The sequence below is a fragment of the Moschus berezovskii genome, chromosome 5, assembly GCF_049115385.1.
Source record: "Moschus berezovskii isolate FMDL1 chromosome 5, NW_MosBer_1.0, whole genome shotgun sequence".
NCBI lineage: Eukaryota > Metazoa > Chordata > Mammalia > Artiodactyla > Moschidae > Moschus > Moschus berezovskii.
In genome coordinates, this window is record NC_142464.1 from 19,756,446 (window position 1) to 19,777,343 (window position 20,898).

The following is a 20,898-nucleotide window of genomic DNA, read 5'->3' on the forward strand; positions in this document are numbered from 1 at the left end:
TGAGTATACTATGGGAGATAGTGAAGGCTAGGAAGCCTGGTGTGCCACAGTTCATGGGGTTGAGGAGAGTTGGACATGACTAAGCAACTGAACAACAATTTCCCTCCAGTTTTGGTATTCTATTTTTCAATAAAGAAATAACTTGTATTCATGAATATCAATTATATAAACATATATGTATATTCCATAGCTGTCTGTACATGTATACACACATATGTGCTTAAATGATCTCCAAAAACTTAACAGGAGAACTTAGCTTATAGCAGGCCATCAAATGGGAAAAGGAAAGATTCAGAAACAAGAGCACTGCATTTTGAATCCCCACTTTATTAGTGGAAAGATGCATGGTTGATGTCATTTAATTAATGGTGATAGCTTTCCATTAGAATCTGTGTTAGGTATTTGTTTTTGCTTTTAGAGAAGTGATGCATCATTACCTTACTTTCCTTACTTAGGTTTTTGAATATTTGATCCTATTTAGGTTTAAGGACAACTGGACAACAGATGCTTTTCTCTTTCTCTCAATCACCTTCCTTTTTATTTTAATAACGGTAAAAGATGTCCGTTATGGAATTAAAGAAATTTTAAAAAATAACTTGTAATCCTACACTTTAAGAAAAATGTTCATTCAAATTTATTTAGATTTTATTGTTCAGGATCAGTTTTAGGTGTTTTTGTAAAGTATGCTGCTGCTAAGTCACTTCAGTCGTGTCCGACTCTGTGTGACCCCATAGACGGCAGCCCACCAGGCTCCCCCGTCCCTGGGACTCTCCAGGCAAGAACACTGGAGTGTATACACGTTACTTATTTATTATTTCTAAATTAACTGAGATTCCCCCAGCCTCACGCCAAAGATTTAAGCAAGAAAAAATGTCAGATTGGTATATTAGAAAGATGGCTTTGGTACCAGTGCAGAGAAAACTTGTGGAGCCACGGCAATAATGGGGACTATCCACCCATCTATTTCTGGGTCTCTTCCTTCTGGGCACGTGGTAGAATTGTGTGTCCCTGGCTCCTTGAAGTGAGGCGTGACTGCATGGCTTATCTTGACCAGTGACCACCTCTGTATGAAAATATTTAAGAGCCACTATGCAAGTCACAATTTCTTCTTCCCCCTGCCATAGCAATCAGCAATATTTTAAATGATAGGCATTCCATGAAGCTGAGTCCCTCAGGAAGAGTGACATATGGCTGAGCTCCCCCCAGTGTCCCCTCAGATGGACACAAAGGAAGAAAAAGGAACAAGTCTTTATTTACTTTAAGCCCCTAAGATTTTGGAGTTATTTGGATTTTTTCCTGCAGCATAACCTTACTATCTTTATGATACAAGAGACCTGACTAGGTAGGGAGAGGAGTTGGATATGATCTAGGAAAGAGATGACAGGGTCTGAACCAGAATAGCTGCAGTAGTGTTGAAGAAGATGCATTTGAGAGATATTTAAGGGGAAATCAGGAGGATGTGATAACCAACGAGATATTAGAATTGAGGGTAAAGATAGAGTTAAAGATGATTCCTAAGCCTTGATTTGGGTGACTGGGTGGCACATGGTAACATTTAATTACATGTGGCCTCTGGAGGAGGATAAAATGTGATTGGTGGAGGGAGAAGGAGCTGGGAGATGAGGAGTTCAGTTCAGTTGACCTAGTGGAGTGGAGCTGTCTGGAACATGCAAATAGAGATTTTTAGCGGACTGTTGTATTGTGATATGTTTTCTCTAATCTATTTTCTCCATTCATGTTTAGGGATGATATAATACAGTAGATACTAGAACCTACATTTTTTTTTTTTTTTATTTCAAAGGACAGCAAGTGCTTGCTTTTTTATTTGAAGATGGTGGCCATATCATACACTAGAATGCCTCAGTTTATCAGTGCCTGAGAGCCAAAATTCATTTGTAAAAATGTTTTTCACACTGACACTGTTGTAAAAGATATGTTTTCCAGAATTAAGCCTCCTTTCAGGCTTCTTGCCAGTTTCTAACACCTAAAAACTGATACAGAAAGTATTATAAATGTAACTACGCTATTCTTAAAGGTTAAAAAAGTATCTCTCAAAATAATTTAAAAGAATTATTGCAAACAGTAATGCTGGTGCTCTCCCAGATTTACTCCAGCAGGAGCATATCTGGTTCTACTTCTGCAGCCTTCGCCACACTGCCATCACTATGCTTGCTTCCTTCCCTGGTTCTTCTACTGGTAGCTCCACCCTGGCTCCAGGCAGCTTTGTATCTTCTAACGGTGCCTGCTCCCAAAGTCTTGGTCTGAAGCTCAGTCCCACATAGGCCAAGACTCAGGACACTCCCAACACTGATGAGGCTTGGGGGGCTCCTCCTCCAGCCAAGAGACACCTCTATACTGGTTGCCACAGTTCACATCAGGGTGATCAACTCTCACCATCGCCTTCTTTCCCAGCAACAGTTTGGAGAAGATTTTGTAGACAAAGTTCCAAAACAACATTATTGCTGGCAGTCCTGTGTATGTCACTGATGCTGTGTCCCTGGATGTTCTCTAGACATTCCCTGGAGGGGGCCTTTGGAGAAGAGCAGTCAGCAAGAGACCTGGGAGAACCCTAGGACTTGACCAGAGAGAATGGGGCCATAGTTAGAGCTTCCAATCCAGCATGTAAGCGTCTTAGAAGTCATCACTCCATCCCAACAAATAAAAAAGCAGAACAAACTGAAAAATCAACAGTTCCTCTTAGATCTATCAGAGAAGTGAGGTTGTTACTGAAAGCTTGGCCTCTCTGTACTCTGGTGCTGAATCAAATCCCAGGGAAAGAGTTTTGGGTGAAGCAGAAAAGGATAACCCTATTGCTTTGCCAGGCTAAGGCAGATACACTGTCGAACCTACATTTTTATTTTATTTTTTTTCCTTATAGAATCTACTTTTGTTGAAATGTTCTTTGGAACAAATTCTGTTCTTGACTGTGATTTATTTCACCTTTCTTCCTGTAGGGATATAAGATGACATGCTAAGAATCTTGAAGCCATTTGAGAGCTTTCTTGCTTCCTTATATTCTACATGTGCATAAGCCAACTTTCGCTTGATGTGTTAGTCTCCTGTGGCTGACATAACAAAGTACAAATGGAGTGGCTTACAACATAGACATGTGCTATTTCAAAGTTTTGGAGGTTAGAGGTCTGAAATTAAAGTGTCAGTAGGGTCATGCTCTGCTAAGGTTCAATGCCTTTCTCTTAGCTTCTGGTGGTGCCAGAAATCCCGGGTATTCATTGGCCTGTAGCTGCATAATCTCAACTTCTGCCTCTGCCATCACATGGCATTCTCTCTGCATCTTTGTGTCTTCACATGGCTGTCTTCCAATAAGGACACCAGTCAGGTTGAATTAAGGGCTTATCCTACTCCAGTATGACCTTATCTGAACAAATTACATCTGTAATGGGAACAGTGGCAGACTTTATTTTCTTGGGCTCCAAAATCACTGCAGATGGTGACTGCAGCCATGAAATTAAAAGACGCTTGCTCCTTGGAAGAAAAGTTATGACCAACCTAGACAGCACATTAAAAAGCAGAGACATTCTTTGCCAATAAAGGTCCATTTAGTCAAGGCTATGGTTTTTCCAGTAGTCATATATGAATGTGAGAGTTGGACTATAAAGAAAGCTGAGCGCCGAAGAATTGACGCTTTTGAACTGTGGTGTTGGAGAAGATTCTTGAGAGTCCCTTGGACAGCAAGGAGATCCAACCAGTACATCCAAAAGGAGATTAGTCCTGAATGTTCATTTGAAGGACTGATGTTGAAGCTGAAACTCCAATACTTTGGCCACCTGATATGAAGAACTGACTCATTGGAAAAGACGCTGATGTGGGGAAAGATTGAAGGCGAGAAAAGAAGGGAATGACAGAGGATGGGATGTTTGGATGACATCACTGATGCAATGGACATGAGTTTCAGTAGGCTCCAGGAGTTGGTGATGGACAGGGAGGCCCGGCATGCTGCACTGCATAGGGTTGCAAAGAGTCGGACACAACTGAGCAACTGAACTGAACTGAATGGTACTATTTTCAAATAAAGTCACTTCCTGAAGCATTTAGATGGGAAAAAAATTTTGATGGGAAAAAAATCAACCCATAACACTTGGGAAAACTATGATAAGCCCCAGATTTCAGGGCCTAGAATAATAAAGTTTTTGGTGGGGTTCTCTGTATTTCACATTTGGGTGCAGTTTTATTCCAACTCTGAGGCTCTGCTTCTGCACCTTTCCAGGATCCAGACTGAGGAAGTAGCCCTTCTGTTTATGAAGCAAAGGAAAGCTTCCAAATGCTGAACTACACAATGGCTTATACTGCTTGGGACTGAGATACATCATGACTTCTAATCTACCTTTCACAGGTAGGGCAGGTCACGTGGCCAGGTTTGTAGGGATTAGAGGAACATGCGTTGAGTACCTGCCACACATTTGGTGTTCAATAAATGGAAGGGACCATTCCAATAAGCAGACTTTTGACAAAGAGTTGCCCTATCTCTTCATTCTTGCAGTATTTCCAGAACATGAATTAGGTCTTCTATTTCTCTTACATTACTCTGGGTGATCTATATCAATGCCTGGCATGTGTTAACACTCAGTAAAGTTTTATTGAATGAATGAACAAATATACAGTTCATGTTCACTTTGCTTTTTGCATCCTGATGAAGAACATTTCAGTTATTATAGCCCCAAGGCCATAGTTAAAGATGAAAACCTCATCTGAGAAAAATCAGTTGCTGAACAAATCATAATCCCAAATGTATCTGTTATAGGTGTAGAGTTCTCTGTTATTAATATGAAAACTGTTATCTGAAATAAGTGCTTTTAAAATGATTTTTAAGATGATCGTTTAACCCAGAACTTATTCATGGAAGAAACTTTATTGTTCCCATGGAAAGCATCTCACCCTCTTCCCTGTCTTCATACCCTGCATGTCTTTCTTTGACTTGACATTTCACTTTCTAATAAATTCATACTTTAGTTAAAGGTCCCTTTTCACCTCTCTACTCCCAGGTTACTCGCACTAGGCTTTTAAAAATATTTCCCTGCAATCTTGTAATGAGCAATTCTTATATTTATTCATGCTTTAATTATTGACCATTTAATATTTTAAGTAGTTCAAAATCTAAAATGTCAACTTAAAGGCACCCAGAATATCTAAAGAGACTTATTTAAAAATATTCTGAAAGCTAAATTTATCAAACTCCATTCACAAACATTTTTCAACCATATTAGCACTAGGAAAACCAGTAATCATTTTTTTTTAATCTCTCTTAAAATTACTGCAAGATAGCACAGATATTTCCAAAAATGTCTGCTGAATAAAGGTTATCAGATTACCCATTTTCATGGCTGTAAAGTTGAAAAGGAAATGGAAAAGAAATCCTCATTCTGAGCCTGCTTCATCTCCTTGTACTGTACCTAGCCAGCCTGTGAAGACTGCAGTGTGTCTCTTTACAGAGGCACCACATTAAATTCAGGTTCCTCCCCTACAGAAGTAGAGTTGGGGAGAGGCCAGTCCCTCCCAGCATTAGGACCCCCAAATTTGCTGGGAATGCTCAAAACCACGGTCTGTGAAACAAGTCTTGGCCTGGCAACCCCATCTTCTCCCAACTGCCACTGACATGCAAATCCAAACATGCCCTTAATCTCCCTTTCAGAAATTTTCTTTTCATATCTTCTCTACATTATGTAGACATTGTACTTGTCAGGAGTGAACACGTTACTGAAGAAATCACACAAGTTGGCAATCACATGGAGGCCAGTGCCTTTGTGTCCTGGCATCTCACAAGCAAGGACAGTTTTACTAGTTAGAATTCTACGGTGTCCATCCAAACCAAGCTAAACAGAAGCTAATGCTAAAAGCTTTCAATACTTTTTGAAAAATCCATCAAAGGTTTTTCTGAATGATATTTATAAGGGCCTTACTGTTCTCTTTCAAAAACTGAAATGCCCTTCTCGGACACTTGAAAAAAAATTGCTTGAGCTTTTCATCTTTCCCTCTCAGAGTGTAAACATTGTTTTGAGTGAAAGGAGCTGAAGGAGCGCTTACTTTCCCTTGAAATTTTATTTTTAAATAAGAGAGGGAGAAAATCCTTTTCCTGACTAATACTAATAATACAGGTCAAAGTGTCAGGCGATATACAATTAGATAGAAAACAAAAAAGGTTCCCTCTCTTTTTCCCGCCGTACAATGGCACTGGAATATAAATTACCGATGAAGATGAAATAACACTTCAAAGCTTACAGGGCAGGGCAGGGCAATGTTTACAAAGTATTTTCTATGGCACGATGAGACACTACAGATGACGGTAACCCATGGACTGGAGGGTGTTGCTGAATAGTCTAAAACTAGCATGAGGTGAGATTTTACGTCCCTATAGCCTGTGACCCTGTGATATGCTTTGTTTCACAAGGGCAGCTGCAGTTATCAACAGATGTTTCAGCAATAAATAATTGGTATCATCTCGGAAAAGACCCATCTACCTGGGGAGAGGGCATAATACCCAGAACACTGCCCGGCTATCCTAGCCACATTAATCTCCCATCTCTCCAGGTTTCTTGGGGAGCGTACTGCAGGTGTTTTTTCCGGGAGACAGAGGACAAACTCTCTCAAGTCAGCAAGCTTTGTGTGGAGTGTAAAGGAGGTTGGCCCCTGCCATAAATTTCTGTCTGTGGCCACACACCAAAGGAGAAAAGATGGGTGGATGGGAAAGTAGGCGAGGGAGGACACAGAGGAGGCTGTGGAGAGCAGAAAGAGAGCACAAGACACATGATTTTTGCTAATTAAGTTAAGCCTAAGTGAGGAACATTAGAAACGACCCTTCATTTTACCAACTCAGGCACTCAGCACAGTTTCACGCTTAACTTTGCTCTGTTATCTATGGAATTAAAGACAGTGTTCACACTCCAAACGTAATGCTAATTTTTAAAATGGAAGGAAAATTTTTTATGAGAAGGATTCGTTCCAAGGTATAAAAGTATCACGGAAATTTAGATTTATGAAAAAAAAACTGTAAGAAGAGATAACTGAAAAAATACTCAGCAACCTTAATTTTTTTATTACTGTAAGAACAGATAACTGAAAAAATACTCAGCAACCTTAATTTTTTTTATGTAAGAACAGAATCTCACAATTAATTGATTATTATAACATGGCCATCCAGCCTTGGTGAAGTGTGGTATTGAAACCAGTGAATAACGGGACAAAAACAAGTCATGGAATTTCCTTGCGATTCTTTTGACAAGCTAAGATAACACTACAGTTCTCCATATTTACAAAACAGAGTGGTTCAGCAATTGTGCACTTGGGGTCTGACACAATAAGAAAACATCTCAAGGCTCTTTGGGAGGTGTGGTTGCTTAATTTATAGCTTGCTGGCTAAGCTAAAGAAAATGATGCTCAGCATTCAAAAAACTCCCAGGTTAAACACATTATGAGTTAAAGTAGCCTAATGGGCTGATTCCTAGAGCTGCCCCTGAGTGACCTTGTGAGCAGGGCATAAACTTCTTAAATTCTCTGTGCCTTTATGCTCCAATTGTGATATCTGTGCAATATATAGAGGGAAAGTAGAAGGAATAATGAATGGACTCCTGAAACAGTCTAACAACTATGAGCAGTTTATCTCTCAACTCACATTAACCCCCAAATACAGCAAGACTTTAAAACACCATTTTCAGTTTTTTGGCCAATGTCACTACGAGCTTTGAATGCACCCAGGGCGATCTAGTAAGCGTCGATGGAATGAAGGGAGTAAAACCCTGGTTACAGAGATGTGCTGCATCTCAGTCTATGCTGGAAATCCCGAGGAACTTTCTAAGCCCCAAAGGTTGAAGCAGGGGGTCTCTTCCTCGGTGAAGCGACCACGCTCTCACCTTCCTTGGAAGCCATGTACAGTGCTTATACGCCACTGGCTGAAGCACACAGGGCTTTCAAAGCCCTTCCCCTCTCACATTTTTTTCAGGCTCTCTGTCTTTAACTTATAGCTTCCTGGGTAAGCTAAAGAAAATGATTCTTAGAGTTCAAAAAACTCCCAGTCTAAATACATTATGGGCTAAAGCACCCTAATAGACTTATTTGAGCTGCCTAATCAATCATTGGAGAAGGAAATGGCAATCCACTCCAGTGTTCTTGCCTGGAGAATCCCAGGGACGGGGGAGCCTGGTGGGCTTCCGTCTATGGGGTCACACAGAGTCGGACACGACTGAAGTGACTCAGCAGCAGCAGCAATCAATCGCCACCCTGTTCTCTTTCCAACAGTCATTCTCAAACTCTAACATGCATCGGAATCGTCTGAAGGGTTTGTCAATGTCGATTGCTAGACCCTCACCTCCAGGGTTTTTGATTTGGTAAGACTAGTATATGGCCCGAGAATCTGAGCCAGATTTGGGGTGATACTCATGCTGTTATTTGGAGGTCTAACTTTAAGCACCACTGCTTTAAAGCTGCACTATCTAATTAGAGCAGAAGGAAATGGCAACTGGAGAAGGAAATGGCAACCCACTCCAGTATTCTTGCCTGGAGAATTCCATGGACAGAGGAACCTGGTGGGCTACAGTCCATGGGGTCACACAGAGGTGGCCATGACTGAGAGACTGAGGACATCTAATTAAATAGTAGCCCTAGCCACATGGAAGTATGTATGTAGAAGTTCATTTTAAAAATGAAATAAAACTAAAAACTCAGTTCTTCAGTCATTCTAGTCACATTTCAGGTGCTCAAGAGCCACATGAGGGCAAGGCCTAGTGTATTGGGCGACAGAAATATAGAACATTTCCATCATTGTGGAAAGTTCTACCAGACAACCTAGAGCTTGCATTAGAGTAAACAAGTTTCAGGGCTTCCACCTGGACTCTCAAGTTCATCCCTTGGGGCTTCTAGAGGGAGAATTGGAGTAGGATGGAGGAAGGAACTGAGTCACAGCTCCACCACTCACTGATCTGCTCCCATGAGAAAGTTAATCTCCCTGTACCTTAACTTTGTCATCTGCAAAATGGGTATGATAATGGTAATAATCACTGCAGGGCTATTTTGAAAATTAAATAAGATGATGTACATACAAGTGTTCTATAACCCAAATTGTTTAAACAATTGTTTAAATTCTATAAACCCAAACACTATAATTGTTTTCCATTCTACTTCTCCACTAATAACAAGCACACTTATTTAAAAACCCTGGCTCACCACCAGATTGGTTCAAAGTATTCACTTTCCTTTGCCTGTGGTCCTCAGTCTGTTCAACTTCAGTCTGTTTTTTGGGCGGTGGGAAATGTTGATGAGGAGGTTACTGTTTCTATGAAGTCTCCAACAATGCTGTTATGTGTACATAGATCAGGGGGATCTTTTCTGGATTTTTGTTTTGATAGACAAAGATAATGTCTATTTATACATTTATTTTGGGATGACCCCCAAACACATTCCCATGTAAACCAATAAAATAAAAAATTTAAGAGATTATCATTGCTTGTTATGCTTGGTCTCCATACAAATGTCTGTATTTTATGTAAAAAAAAAATACAAGCAAACAGAGTCCTTTCTTTGATAATCATCTAGGAGAATGTATGTGGGGGAACACTATCAAAAGGCAAACTGGCACTTATAGAAGCATCCCCAGAACCTAAGCCTGAAATCTGGCTCCAATCTGAGTTCATGTGTTATTCTTGAGGCTCTCTCCTCTCTGGGGTTCAGTTCAGTTCAGTTCAGTCGCTCAGTCGTGTCCGACTCTCTGCGACCTCATGAATCACAGCACGCCAGGCCTCCCTGTCCATCACCAACTCCCGGAGTTCACTCAAACTCATGTCCATCGAGTCGGTGATGCCATCCAGCCATCTCATTCTCTGTCGTCCCCTTCTCCTCCCACCCCCAATCCCTCCCAGCATCAGACTCTTTTCCAGTGAGTCAACTCATCGCGTAAGGTGGCCAAAGTACTGGAGTTTCAGCTTCAGCATCAGTAGGTACCCATTGGATTCATTTCCATTAAGTGAGTTAAGGAATAATAATGGCAATGACTCTGATGATGCTTCCCGAACAGTGTGAATCATGAGGAGATAAGGGAGAGAACAGGATTTCAGGCGGGACTCAGGAAGGGACATGCCAGGCCTCAACATCTTAGACACCAAGTCATATGGATGAAATAGTGGTGAATTTATTTTTTTAAGTTACCCAACTCTTAGAAAATAGCATTTCAAAATAAAAATGCTAATGAAGCATGGTGGAGTCAAAACTACTGCTTTCAGCCCACCAAGAATATTCAGATATTTCAGCATGACAGGTTCTCATTGGCCTGGACCGTGCTTCTCCACTTTTACTTGATTTGCCTTTCCAGCAGAAGGTCTTCTGGGCAAACGGAGCTCTTTGAAAAGCTTTCCCCCCCAACATTAGTCAATTTGGCAGAGCTGACCATAAGGGTAGGGGCTATCTTATGCTTCAGAGAAATTTAATCTATTAGACCATTTAGAGGCTAAATGCCTCACTTGGGGGTGTCAAGGAACAGGTGGTGTGGTTCTTCCTACCAGTAACTGCTGCAAGCTGGCGCCGATCACATCCTGCAGGTTTGTTTTGTCCTCTGGGCCCACAGCTTGTTTGTATTGCCACTTTTCAGGCACGAAGGGCCATTTCATTTCCTTTGCCTCCTGGATCAGGGTTCTTAACTCGCTGGGGAGTGAGGCTGAAAAGGTCAGAGTTCAGGTAAGGAAATTGCAGTTGAAGAAAAGGTTGTTGAGTTACCAATGTTATGATGAAGCACCTCAGTGGCACAATTTTTTTTTCCTACTTCTCACTGGCTGGCCTAACCTGGTGTTCTGACTCAAAGAATAATAGCAAAAAGCTATCTGTCAGGGGGTGGCTCTGGTCTACTTTGCCCTACAGGTAAATTGGGGTAGTCAGGCATTAAGAAAGGTTTTAGCAGGAAGTAAAGCACTTCAGTGACTGTCTCTGCATGAAGAATCAGAGAAAGGAATGAAGGAAATATTATTTTTCCTGTAAAATGAGAAAGGGCCAGAGATGGAATGGCATTTGGGGCTTGTGGCTGAGTAATGCAGCAAATCAATCTCTTTTTTACTCCTCCAAGACCACACCCCACCTCAGACTTTCACCGTGGACTATGTCTGAATATAGACAATGAATATAAACAAACCCACATCAATTTATTATGAAATAGCCTTGTATCACTTTAGGAGATAAATTTAATCTCTTAATAGACATCAAATTTCATTAAAAATATAAGTCAATAATCTCTTATTCAAACTTGGGAAACCTAGAAAGCTCTGGAAACTAGATTTTTTAAAAGTTTGGCCCCCAAACCAGACTTGAATTGATTCGAGATTATTTGTAGTCTTGCTATGGTGAGATTAGTCAATGTTTTGCCCTGAAAATTTTAATGTTTGATGGTGCTGCCCCTAACTTCTACTTCAATGTTAGTATAACAGATGGTATTTGCACCATACTACCCTTTCTAACATTTGAAAAGATTCTGAATTCTGAAGCATGTGTGGCCACCAGGGTTGTGAATAAGGGATCTTGGACCTGTATACACGACTGCCAGCTATACATCTTTAACTGCTTGTCTTGCGGACACCTCAGACTCAGAATATCTAACACTGAATTCATCACCTCTTTTCTAAATATTGTATTTCCCTCTCTATTCTCTGTTGATGAATGCTACTACCATTCACTGAGTCACCCAAGTCTGAAACCCAGAAGTCAGTTTAGACTTTTTGCTCTTCCTCCCTGAGTCTAATTGGTTATCACTTTCTGTGGATCCTAAAATCGATTTCTTTCTTTTAATCAGTAATTCTTGCCTAATTCATTGTCTTCTATCTCCTCCTATCCATTTCATCTTCCACATTGTTGAGTCCCATTTTGCTAAAAACCAGATGGACTAGGACATTGCTCGGCACAAAATTCTTTAATGCTTCTGTGTGTCCTGTCTTCATATTAGGCGTTGTCTTGCCTCGGCTGCCTAATGACCAAGCTCTTCTCATCAGCCCTGCCATGATCTCCCAGTGGAATTGAGATGCTCCTCAGGAGCATTCTCAAACCCACAGGGGCACACTCCATTCAGCATCCATGTCACTGCTCTCTAGCCACATCTGCCCTTTTATTGGACTGTGGACTGTGAGCTTCCTGAAGACAGGCATCATGTCCTACCATGTTTGTAAATCCCACCATGATGGTTACAAGGAAGATTAGCCTATGTTAACATGAGATATACTAAATAAGACAAAAGAGGTATGAGAGAGAATGAAAAAAAAAAAAAAAAAGAAGAGAAGGGAGAAAACCTAACTCTGCCTTGGCTCATGATGCCTTTTTGTGTCCTTGCCACCACTGGGCAAATGTAAGGAAGCCTCCTGATGGAGAGGGACTGCTTGGCATTGAGGGGATAATTCGTGGGCTACATCAGTGAATGACTGATCTGGACTGGCTGCTAAGCATGGCTTACAAATATCACAGAGAAACCACTGTGCCCCCTGCCCCATTCAGTAACCCAGAACTATTGAGCCTCCTCTGTGCAACGGCACTCCTCTAAGGAGAGCAAAAATAGGAGGTTGGAGACCAACCTGATTTCACAACCTCTTCTTACCACCACTGACTTACTTTCAATCTCTGAAAATGTTCTCGATGTACATGTAGAGAAAATTTCTTAAATGATATTTCTAAATAGTCATGAATAGGATGACTATCCAGTTCTGTTTGCTTAGGACAGTCCTATGTAGTCACAGTGGAGAAGGAAATGGCAACCCACTCCAGTGTTCTTGCCTGGAGAATCCCAGGGACAGAGGAGCCTGGAGGGCTGCTGTCCATGGGGTCGCACAGTTGGACACGACTGAAGTGACTTAGCAGCAGCAGCAGCATGTAGTCATAATGTGCTTGTTAACAGAGTCTTTTCACTCTCAAAAGTATTTCAATTCTGATAAATTGTTTGGGCACTCTGTCTATGAGTGTCAAGCTCAGGAGTCAGAGGAGAAGTTAAATGACAAAAGAAATGTGATTTCTGGATTCATGGAATTTCACTATATTTTGGCACTAAATAGCTTTAAGTACTTTCAAGTTTTCTTCATGGTGATGAGGAAAATCTATTTGTTATAAATAATTTTTTTTTCCTCCTCCACTCTTTCCCTACAGGTCATGCCAGAACGTGGACTGTCCAGTGGGGCACACTGAAATAAAAGAAGCCCCTGAAATATGTTTTAAAAATATCTATGTGTTTGGATTTCAGTTGCTTCTCTATCTCAGGGGGTTAGAGTCTCTAAGGCTAGCCACCCATGCTGACTGGGACAACTTCTGAGGGAAAATGATGGGGTTGAGAGGAGGAGGGAAAAGAAACCCACAGTACTAATGCTCAAGTCCGCCTGCTGCCCCATCACCTTAAGTGACCCTGTGCTAATGCCTTTCTCTGGGAGCCCATGCGGGTGACAACATCGGGGGCAGTGGCAGCCTGACCCGTGAGCTAGAACTGCTCAGGAACCAGCTGCCGAGGGACAGGCTCTGTGACCAGACCGCGTCCAGGGCACCGATGGCGCCTGGGTGGACCGTGCAACATGCAGTGGCGATGGGCAGATGCCGAGCTTGTCAATGGCTCAGCGGAGGATTCCTCCCGCGTTGGTTTATCAGATTCAACCAACCCCAGCAGTCAGCCCCTGACCAAGCAGGAGCCTCCTTTGCCTCTCTGATCCCTTACTTCCCCAAGCAGCTTACCTGGAGGGCCATGGCTAATTGAGTGATTTTGCAGTCGTGATCTGCCTTATCTGGAACTAAACTGATTATTTCTCCTATTCTGTGGCACTAGAGAAGAGAAAGAAAAAGAAAACGCTCCCCGATTAGGGATTCAGAGTCTTCACTACGGAGAACACAAAACTTAAAGGAATTTAAGCTGAAGGGACAAAGGACATGATGTAGTAAAAGGAGCAGAGAAAACGTTCAGGAGAAATAACAGAACACAACACACTGCCCCTGGGGAGAACGAAGACCAGCACTGGGGCGCGCGAAATCAGACACTGATGTTTCTGGCCAGTAAAGGAAGAAAACACTAAGGTTAGGAAACAACTCACACAGGGCATTTTATCTTGAAAAGAGCACGGATGACAGACAGGTTACAAAAAGCTAGACTTCTAAAGGCACCTAAAAGTTCCCCTGTAAAAACATATGCACTTCTATACAAGAATGTGGGAAAAAGGCTCTCCCAGGAACTTTTCCCATTACATAACTAACAGAAACAAAAGAGATGGGGAGTGTGCGTTTTATATGGGAATCCTGTTTCTGTAACAAATAGCAGTCAACTAAAAATACAAAGAAAAATATTTAAAGCACATAAGAGAGACACCCTGATAGAAATGAAGGGAAATTCACCTGAATGCTAAGAAAAAAACCTAAGGAAAGAATGTTGCCTCTCCAAAACTAGCTAAAGAAGAAATTAGAATTGCTCTAACTTTCTGGATTTTGCGATTGAAATTTCTCAAACAATGACTCATCTAAAACTATGTATGGTACAAACTATGAATGGGCAAAAAGGCCAAAGTCTCAAATCCTGATAATGATGCAATAAGTATTTATCAGTTTGAGTAAATTTATTTTATAAATGGTATGTAAATACAACATGAGAAATGTATTGATGGTCAAAAAAGAGAGCTGGGACTGATGAGATGACATATTTGTGGAAACTGTAGATGTCTATGGAAACTGATGAGGCACAAAAGCCTAGTTTGAAACAAAAGTACGCACCACCATTCAGAAGTTGCTTCAATTTTTTAATAATTGAAATTAACGTGCACCAGCCCACTTGGACCCTTTGTTCTTCTTGAACTAAACTGTTTCTTGTAGCCCTCGTGTTTACTGAAGCTTAAAATTCAAACTGACAGCAATTCACTGCAACAAAGTGGGCTTCCTCCCCTGCCCGTCCACCCGCAGCCCATGTCCCATTCATGCCCTAGAAATCCACTCATCTCTCGGTGGTCATCTGCCAAGAGAAGAAAAATAGGGCAGAGATGAGACCGTGTCGTTCAGACAGGATAAGGAGAGCAAACCTGCTGCTCCCCGCTGCCCCCAGTGCCTCCCAGTGGGACCTCACCTCTGCATCTCTGGTCCTCCCTCCTGCCCTCCTCTGACACATCTGACGCCTCCAACAGGAGCTGGTCCAGCACTTGCTTGCACTCTTGCAGCAGTGTAGCGACAGCTTTTTGATTATTCATGACGATTACCCTCTCTTGATGATGAGTCGAGTGTCCCTGGGTCTACAGTGATCAATTACCTAGGAGAAGACATCGATTCTCAATAAAAGAGCCCCTTCAAGCCTTAGGTACCTGGTGAACAAAAGAAGGGGAAAGATGATTAACTGAAGCATCATCAATTATCTGTAAGACTCAAGCAGGGAGGGATAATAGAGCAAACACATGAAAATACATGACAGCCCCTGAGGACTTTATTAGGGGAGGGTGTGAAATTACTGCAGGCCTGGTCTAGATGGGCAGCACCTCGAAGGCATCAGAGAGCAGAAGGGAGAGGGTCCTGGGGCAGACCTCAGTCACCCACAGTGTAGTCAGTGGCATCACATGGAGTCAAATGAAATGAATATGCCCTATGATTTATGTGTCTTCTGCGTACTTCACATCAGTGCCTCTGGATCCCAGTGGCACACCACTTTCTGCTTCTCTGAAAGTCTACAGGAAGCGTCTGCCTAACAGCTCTAATATTCAGACACAAGCACATGGTAATATGAAGTTTACCGTTCTCATAACCCACTGCTGATTTCCCCTGTGCAGCATCCTTTGTGGTATTTAGCATCATATAATTTGGACCAAAATAGGCAATGACAGATGCCAAATTTAAAGCTCTTCACTGCCAGGCACAGTGCCAAATAAAATGGGGAAATGAAATCCCAGAAAATCCAGTTTCCTAGATCCATCACATGGATAAGATCTACTTACATCCCATTTAACACACATACAGTTGAAAGACTTCTTATGTAAATATGAGTATGTTGTAATGAGCTATTGCAGTCAAGGTAATTTCAAGAACAAAATGACAGTATAAAAAATGCCTGACAAATAAATACCAAAAAGTCTCTTGATTAACAAATTATTTTAAGTTGAAGTATAGTTGATTTGGGCTTCCCCAGTGACTTAGCAGTAAAGAATCCACCTGCAATGCAGGAGACACGGGTTTGATCCCTGGGTCAGGAAGATCCCCTGGAGAAAGGCATGGCAACTCACTCCAGTATTCTTGCCTGGAGAATCCCATGGACAGAGAAGCCTGACAGGCTGTAGTCCATAGGGTCACAAAGAGACGGACACAGCTGAAGTGACTGAGTACGCATGCATAGTTGATTTACAATGTTGTGCTTGTTTCTGGTATACAGCAAAGTGGTTCAATTTCATCTATATATTCCCTGTGCCATACAGTAGATGCTTGTTGTTTATCTGATTTGTACATAGTAGTTAACAAATCTTTTTGCTTTCCTTTTTTTAAAAAAATGTACATTATAAACAAAACAACGGAAGTTATTGTTTCTGAATTTGCCAGAATAGACAGTGGAGATGCCATTTGGCTTAGGCACTCTTGTATGGCACTTAGAATCTTATTACCAATGCAAGAGAATCTGAAAAGGAAGAGAGCACAACAGATGCATGGATGACTCGACTCCCTCTGTCACCTAGCAGATCCATGCAGCACAATAATTTACTGCTTTAGTAATCATTCAAAATATCAAAGCGGTGAGTTACTGTGATGTTCTTGGGGAAAAGGTGCTCTACTACCCTCACGTTAAGGAGCTGGTTTTGAATTTGAAATTGCAAGAAAGCATTTTTCTATCTTTTTTCTATTTTATGACTTAAAAGGAATAGAAACTGAAGGATAGGCTGTGCAATCTACATTTTGTAATTCTCATTCTAACCTGAATTGTTGTGCTTTAGGTTTTGAAACAGATACACACACATATTTCACACAGATGGAACTGCCAAAGTGAAATTTTAGGACCTGACAGACTTGTTTCATGAAGACAATCATGTATTTGGTGAAGAACACAGGTAGAGGTTTTTCACGCAATGTTCTTGTTACTTGAAAGAACGTTCCCATAAGTGAGGTCATGAAATTAGTTACTTGAAGCATTTAAATGTAAGTATAAATCTAACTTCTGTTTAAGATGCTTCCGAAAGTATTCTTGATTGGATTGGGTTGTTGGACTAACCAGTTTTCAGTGTCCCTTTTAGCTCAAGTGTTTATAAGTCAGTGTTTCTGTGGTACAAGTTGACCATTAACTTGCTTTTCTATGAAAAGAATTAAACAAGAATGACTGGTCGGAGTTAATTTGCAGACTAGCGTGAGCAAGAGGCCATGTAGCAATGGTACCCCATTCCCACCATTCCCTGAAAAAAGGAGATGGTGACTATGATGGGAAGCCACGTGGAGACCGAGAAATGCAGTTGCTGGATGAGAAGGTTAAGAACAAATGTTGCTCAGAATGAGTTATGGGTGAGTAGAACACAATTTTCTTCAAGTCCTAAGTTAAATCAAGAAAGGGATTCTCTCTCTCCTTTATTTAAGGACTTCATATAGAAGCATTAGTCGCTCAGTCATGTCTGACTATTTGGGGCTCCATGGACTGTGGTCCGCCAGACTCCTCTGTCCATGGGATTCTCCAGGAAGGAATACTGGAGTGGGTAACCATTCCCTTCTTCAGGGGATCTTCCAGACCCATGGATCAAACCCAGGTCTCTAGCATTGCAGGCAGATTCTTTACCATCTGAGCCACCAGGGAAGCCCAAAGAGAGGTATAATAAGAAAATACAAGAGCTTGTGTGCAAAGAAATAAAACTGCACTATATAAAATTTTACTAGCACATCACGCCTTTGTCTAAAGTTTTATAGTAATGTTTTATTGGTGCTGTATCATCCACTTAAGGCAAACAGTCGTCTTCCACTATAAATTTTATTTGTTTTGTTAATATTTTAAGGTGAAAGAGTATGCAGCAAAGAAAAGAGGACCTAGGAATAGGAAAACATATATGTAATAATGCTCAATGACTAATTCCACTTCATTCTCTACCATTAACAATCTGTGCCGGAGACCTCTGAGATTCACTTTGAGATTTATTTTTCTCAGCTATATTTTGAGCTGATTGATTAGGAACAGTTGTTAAAATCTTTCCAAGTCTTAAATTCCATACTCAGCAGCACAAGGTTGTCTATGGCTAAACAACATCTGATGTTTATTTACTGAAAAATTCCTGGCTCTTTTCAAAACCCTGAAATATAATATTTTTATGCATACTTTCCTCTGTGGTTTAGAAGTGTTGGCTTGAATCTTAGAGGCTAGATTATTGCTAAATATTCTTCTTTGTTTTGTTTCCTCACTTGAAACCCTAATTCCTGATGCACAAGATCATAAATCTCTTCCCTTTGTCTAAGTGCTGTGAAAGAGAGATAAGATACATGGTTTTGTGAGGGCAAACAGCAGGACTTGACCTAATCATTTGGGTAAGGACAGGATGGGTTACTGGGGGCTTCTCAGAGGATGTGATGCCTGAATCAAGCTCTGAAAGAGGAACAGGGCTTAATGAAGTTAAAATGGTAGGGAACAGCCCTAACTAACGTAGAAGGAAGTATAGCGGGAATGAAAGAATGTCAGGTTGGCTGAACTATACATAAAAGGAGAAAGTTAATATGAAGTTAGTCTGGAGGGGTAAGCAGGGACTGTGAAAGGCCTTGTGTACTAGGTAAGGAATTTTGTGCTTAACCAAAGAGTCATAGAAAACTACTAGTAGCAATAGAAACACAACCAGCTTTACACTTGGGAATGATCATCCTGTTTTGAACATACTTTGTGTATTGAGGGCAGGGAGGAAAGAGCAGGTACGTCAGTTAAGTACTTATTGCAATAATCCAGGTGAGAGATACCAGGACTCTGACTAGAGTAATGATATCAGAAATATAGAAAATTGGACAGATTTGAGAACTGTTTATGGAGTAGATGCAGCTTTGGTGTTGAAAGGCTAGGAATCCTCTTAAGGATTAGTCCCAAATGTCTGCCTCGCCATAGCTCAAAACTGAATGGATGATGTTAACATACTTTGAGACAGGGAATACAGACAAGGAAAGACATAAATACATCTATTTCTAGCAATATAGTAAGGAAGATAAATCATACTGTCCAACATATGCAACCAGATTTTAATCAAGAAAGCATGTCTATAAAGGAAGGAGAGATTTCCAAGACAATGAATAGTTGTTACTTATGAATTTCCAAACTGTACTGAAGATATTCTTTATACTTTTTTGAAAGTTACAGCATTTCCCCCTTTCCCTGTAGAATTCAGGAGAGACAATAGGAAGAAAATACTGTAATATGAGAAGCACTTTGGAATCCAACCATCTGTCTAGATTTGTATGGTTCATTGTTAGACATAACAGAGGCTGGAGCCCAGGAAATTTTCCTTCAGGCAACAGTCCCACTGAAAATTTTGGTCAGCCTCATGTATAAAAAGAATCATTTTCAATTTTAACACATAACAATTTTTCCCCCTTGAACTACAACACTCTATGAGCTATACATTATTTCTAAATTGGAAAATGGATGTTTCCCAATATTTTTTATAATCTATGTATTATTTTTTCTATTTTAATGTCCCCTATATTTTTTTCCTTAAAAATAAAATAGAAAGAGGCCAAATAAAGCAATGAAACACACAAACAGATAACTCTAGAATAACAAAGTTAGAATCATACAATTTAAGACACACATGCATACATATAGCCAAATGGCTATGTGTTCATACATTCTGCATTTGATTTTGGCATATTGATACTTTAGTTCTATCCATGATTAAGAATTTAGCTGAGTGACTAAGTTGTAGAATAACTGGCAAGTTGGCCATCATTAGAAAGAAGAAAATGAGTGAATTATTCAAAGCCCCATTTCTTTTGGTATTTACGCTTGAGTTTTTCCCACTGTATGATCAGTGCCTCTGCTAGGGGATAAATTAGGGAAAATGAAAGAACTCCACAGGTATTCCATGGTCTATTGGCTACCACCTCGGTAATACTTGACCAGCCAACTAGTGAGAATCTTAGGCTTGAAGATGTGGGGAAGCATAAAGAAGTAAAAAATATGGTCTCCACCATTAGGGAATTTACAATTAACTAGAGGAATAACACATACATATATAAAAAATTAACTATACAAAGCATATCACACGTGGTTGTATTCTAAATGCTCAATTTAAATTATCTTTGGAATTCAATTAATGGTTAAATTTATAAGCAAGCTTACAGAACTCATTTAATTCATATGCACATGAATAATTATACTAAAAATCTTTTTCATCTACATTCAAAATTATTTATCATATTGTTTTTAGGAGAAAATATATTCTGGTATCCAACATAAAACAAAAAGAATAAGTTTCTCCTATCAGGCCCTAGCAATGACAATCCAGTCTTTCCCACACTCTCACCCTCTTTTGAGTCACACCACAAGTCCCCTCTGACCATAATACGTCTTGCACTGATTGGTGGTGAAGTGAAGTGAAAGTCGCTCAGTTATGTCCGACTCTTTGTGGCCCCATGGACTATACAGTCCATGGAATTCTCCAGACCAGAATAGTGGAGTGGGTAGCCTTTCCCATCTCCAGGGCATCTTCCCAACCCAGGGATTGAACTCAGGTCTCTGCATTGCAGGTGGATTCTTTACCAGCTGAGCCACAAGGGAAGTGATTGGTGATGGAAATGGGTAAATAAAAAGAGAAAAAAATCTGATTGGAGTGTAACACAACTTAGTAGCTTGGTTGGATATGTTTGCATAACAGACATTTGTTAGCATTTAAACACTGCATAAAAAGGGAAGATAAGCCAATTTCTAAGCCACCAAACAGCTAAAGGGTAGACTTATATTTCTAGCAGTATGGAAGACTATGCTCTGAC

General features: G+C 40.6%; 1 protein-coding gene across 15 annotated transcripts in view; it reads right to left on the minus strand.

Moving 5' to 3' along the window:
* The window catches only part of ALPK1 (alpha kinase 1), a 125,946-nt gene that overhangs the window by 43,622 nt on the left and 61,426 nt on the right, over positions 1-20,898 (minus strand). For 6 of the 15 annotated variants that reach the window (XM_055434076.2, XM_055434066.2, XM_088836167.1 and 3 more), the window contains 2 exons: positions 15,053-15,284; positions 10,500-10,654 (listed from right to left, as the gene is read on the minus strand). In XM_055434076.2, coding sequence (XP_055290051.2) covers positions 10,500-10,654; positions 15,053-15,173 — 276 coding nt within the window. In that variant the 5' untranslated portion in view covers positions 15,174-15,284. Of the gene's footprint in view, positions 1-10,499; positions 10,655-15,052; positions 15,285-20,898 lie in introns of those variants that run through there. The other 9 variants (XM_055434067.2, XM_088836170.1, XM_088836169.1 and 6 more) reach the window with 4 other exon arrangements.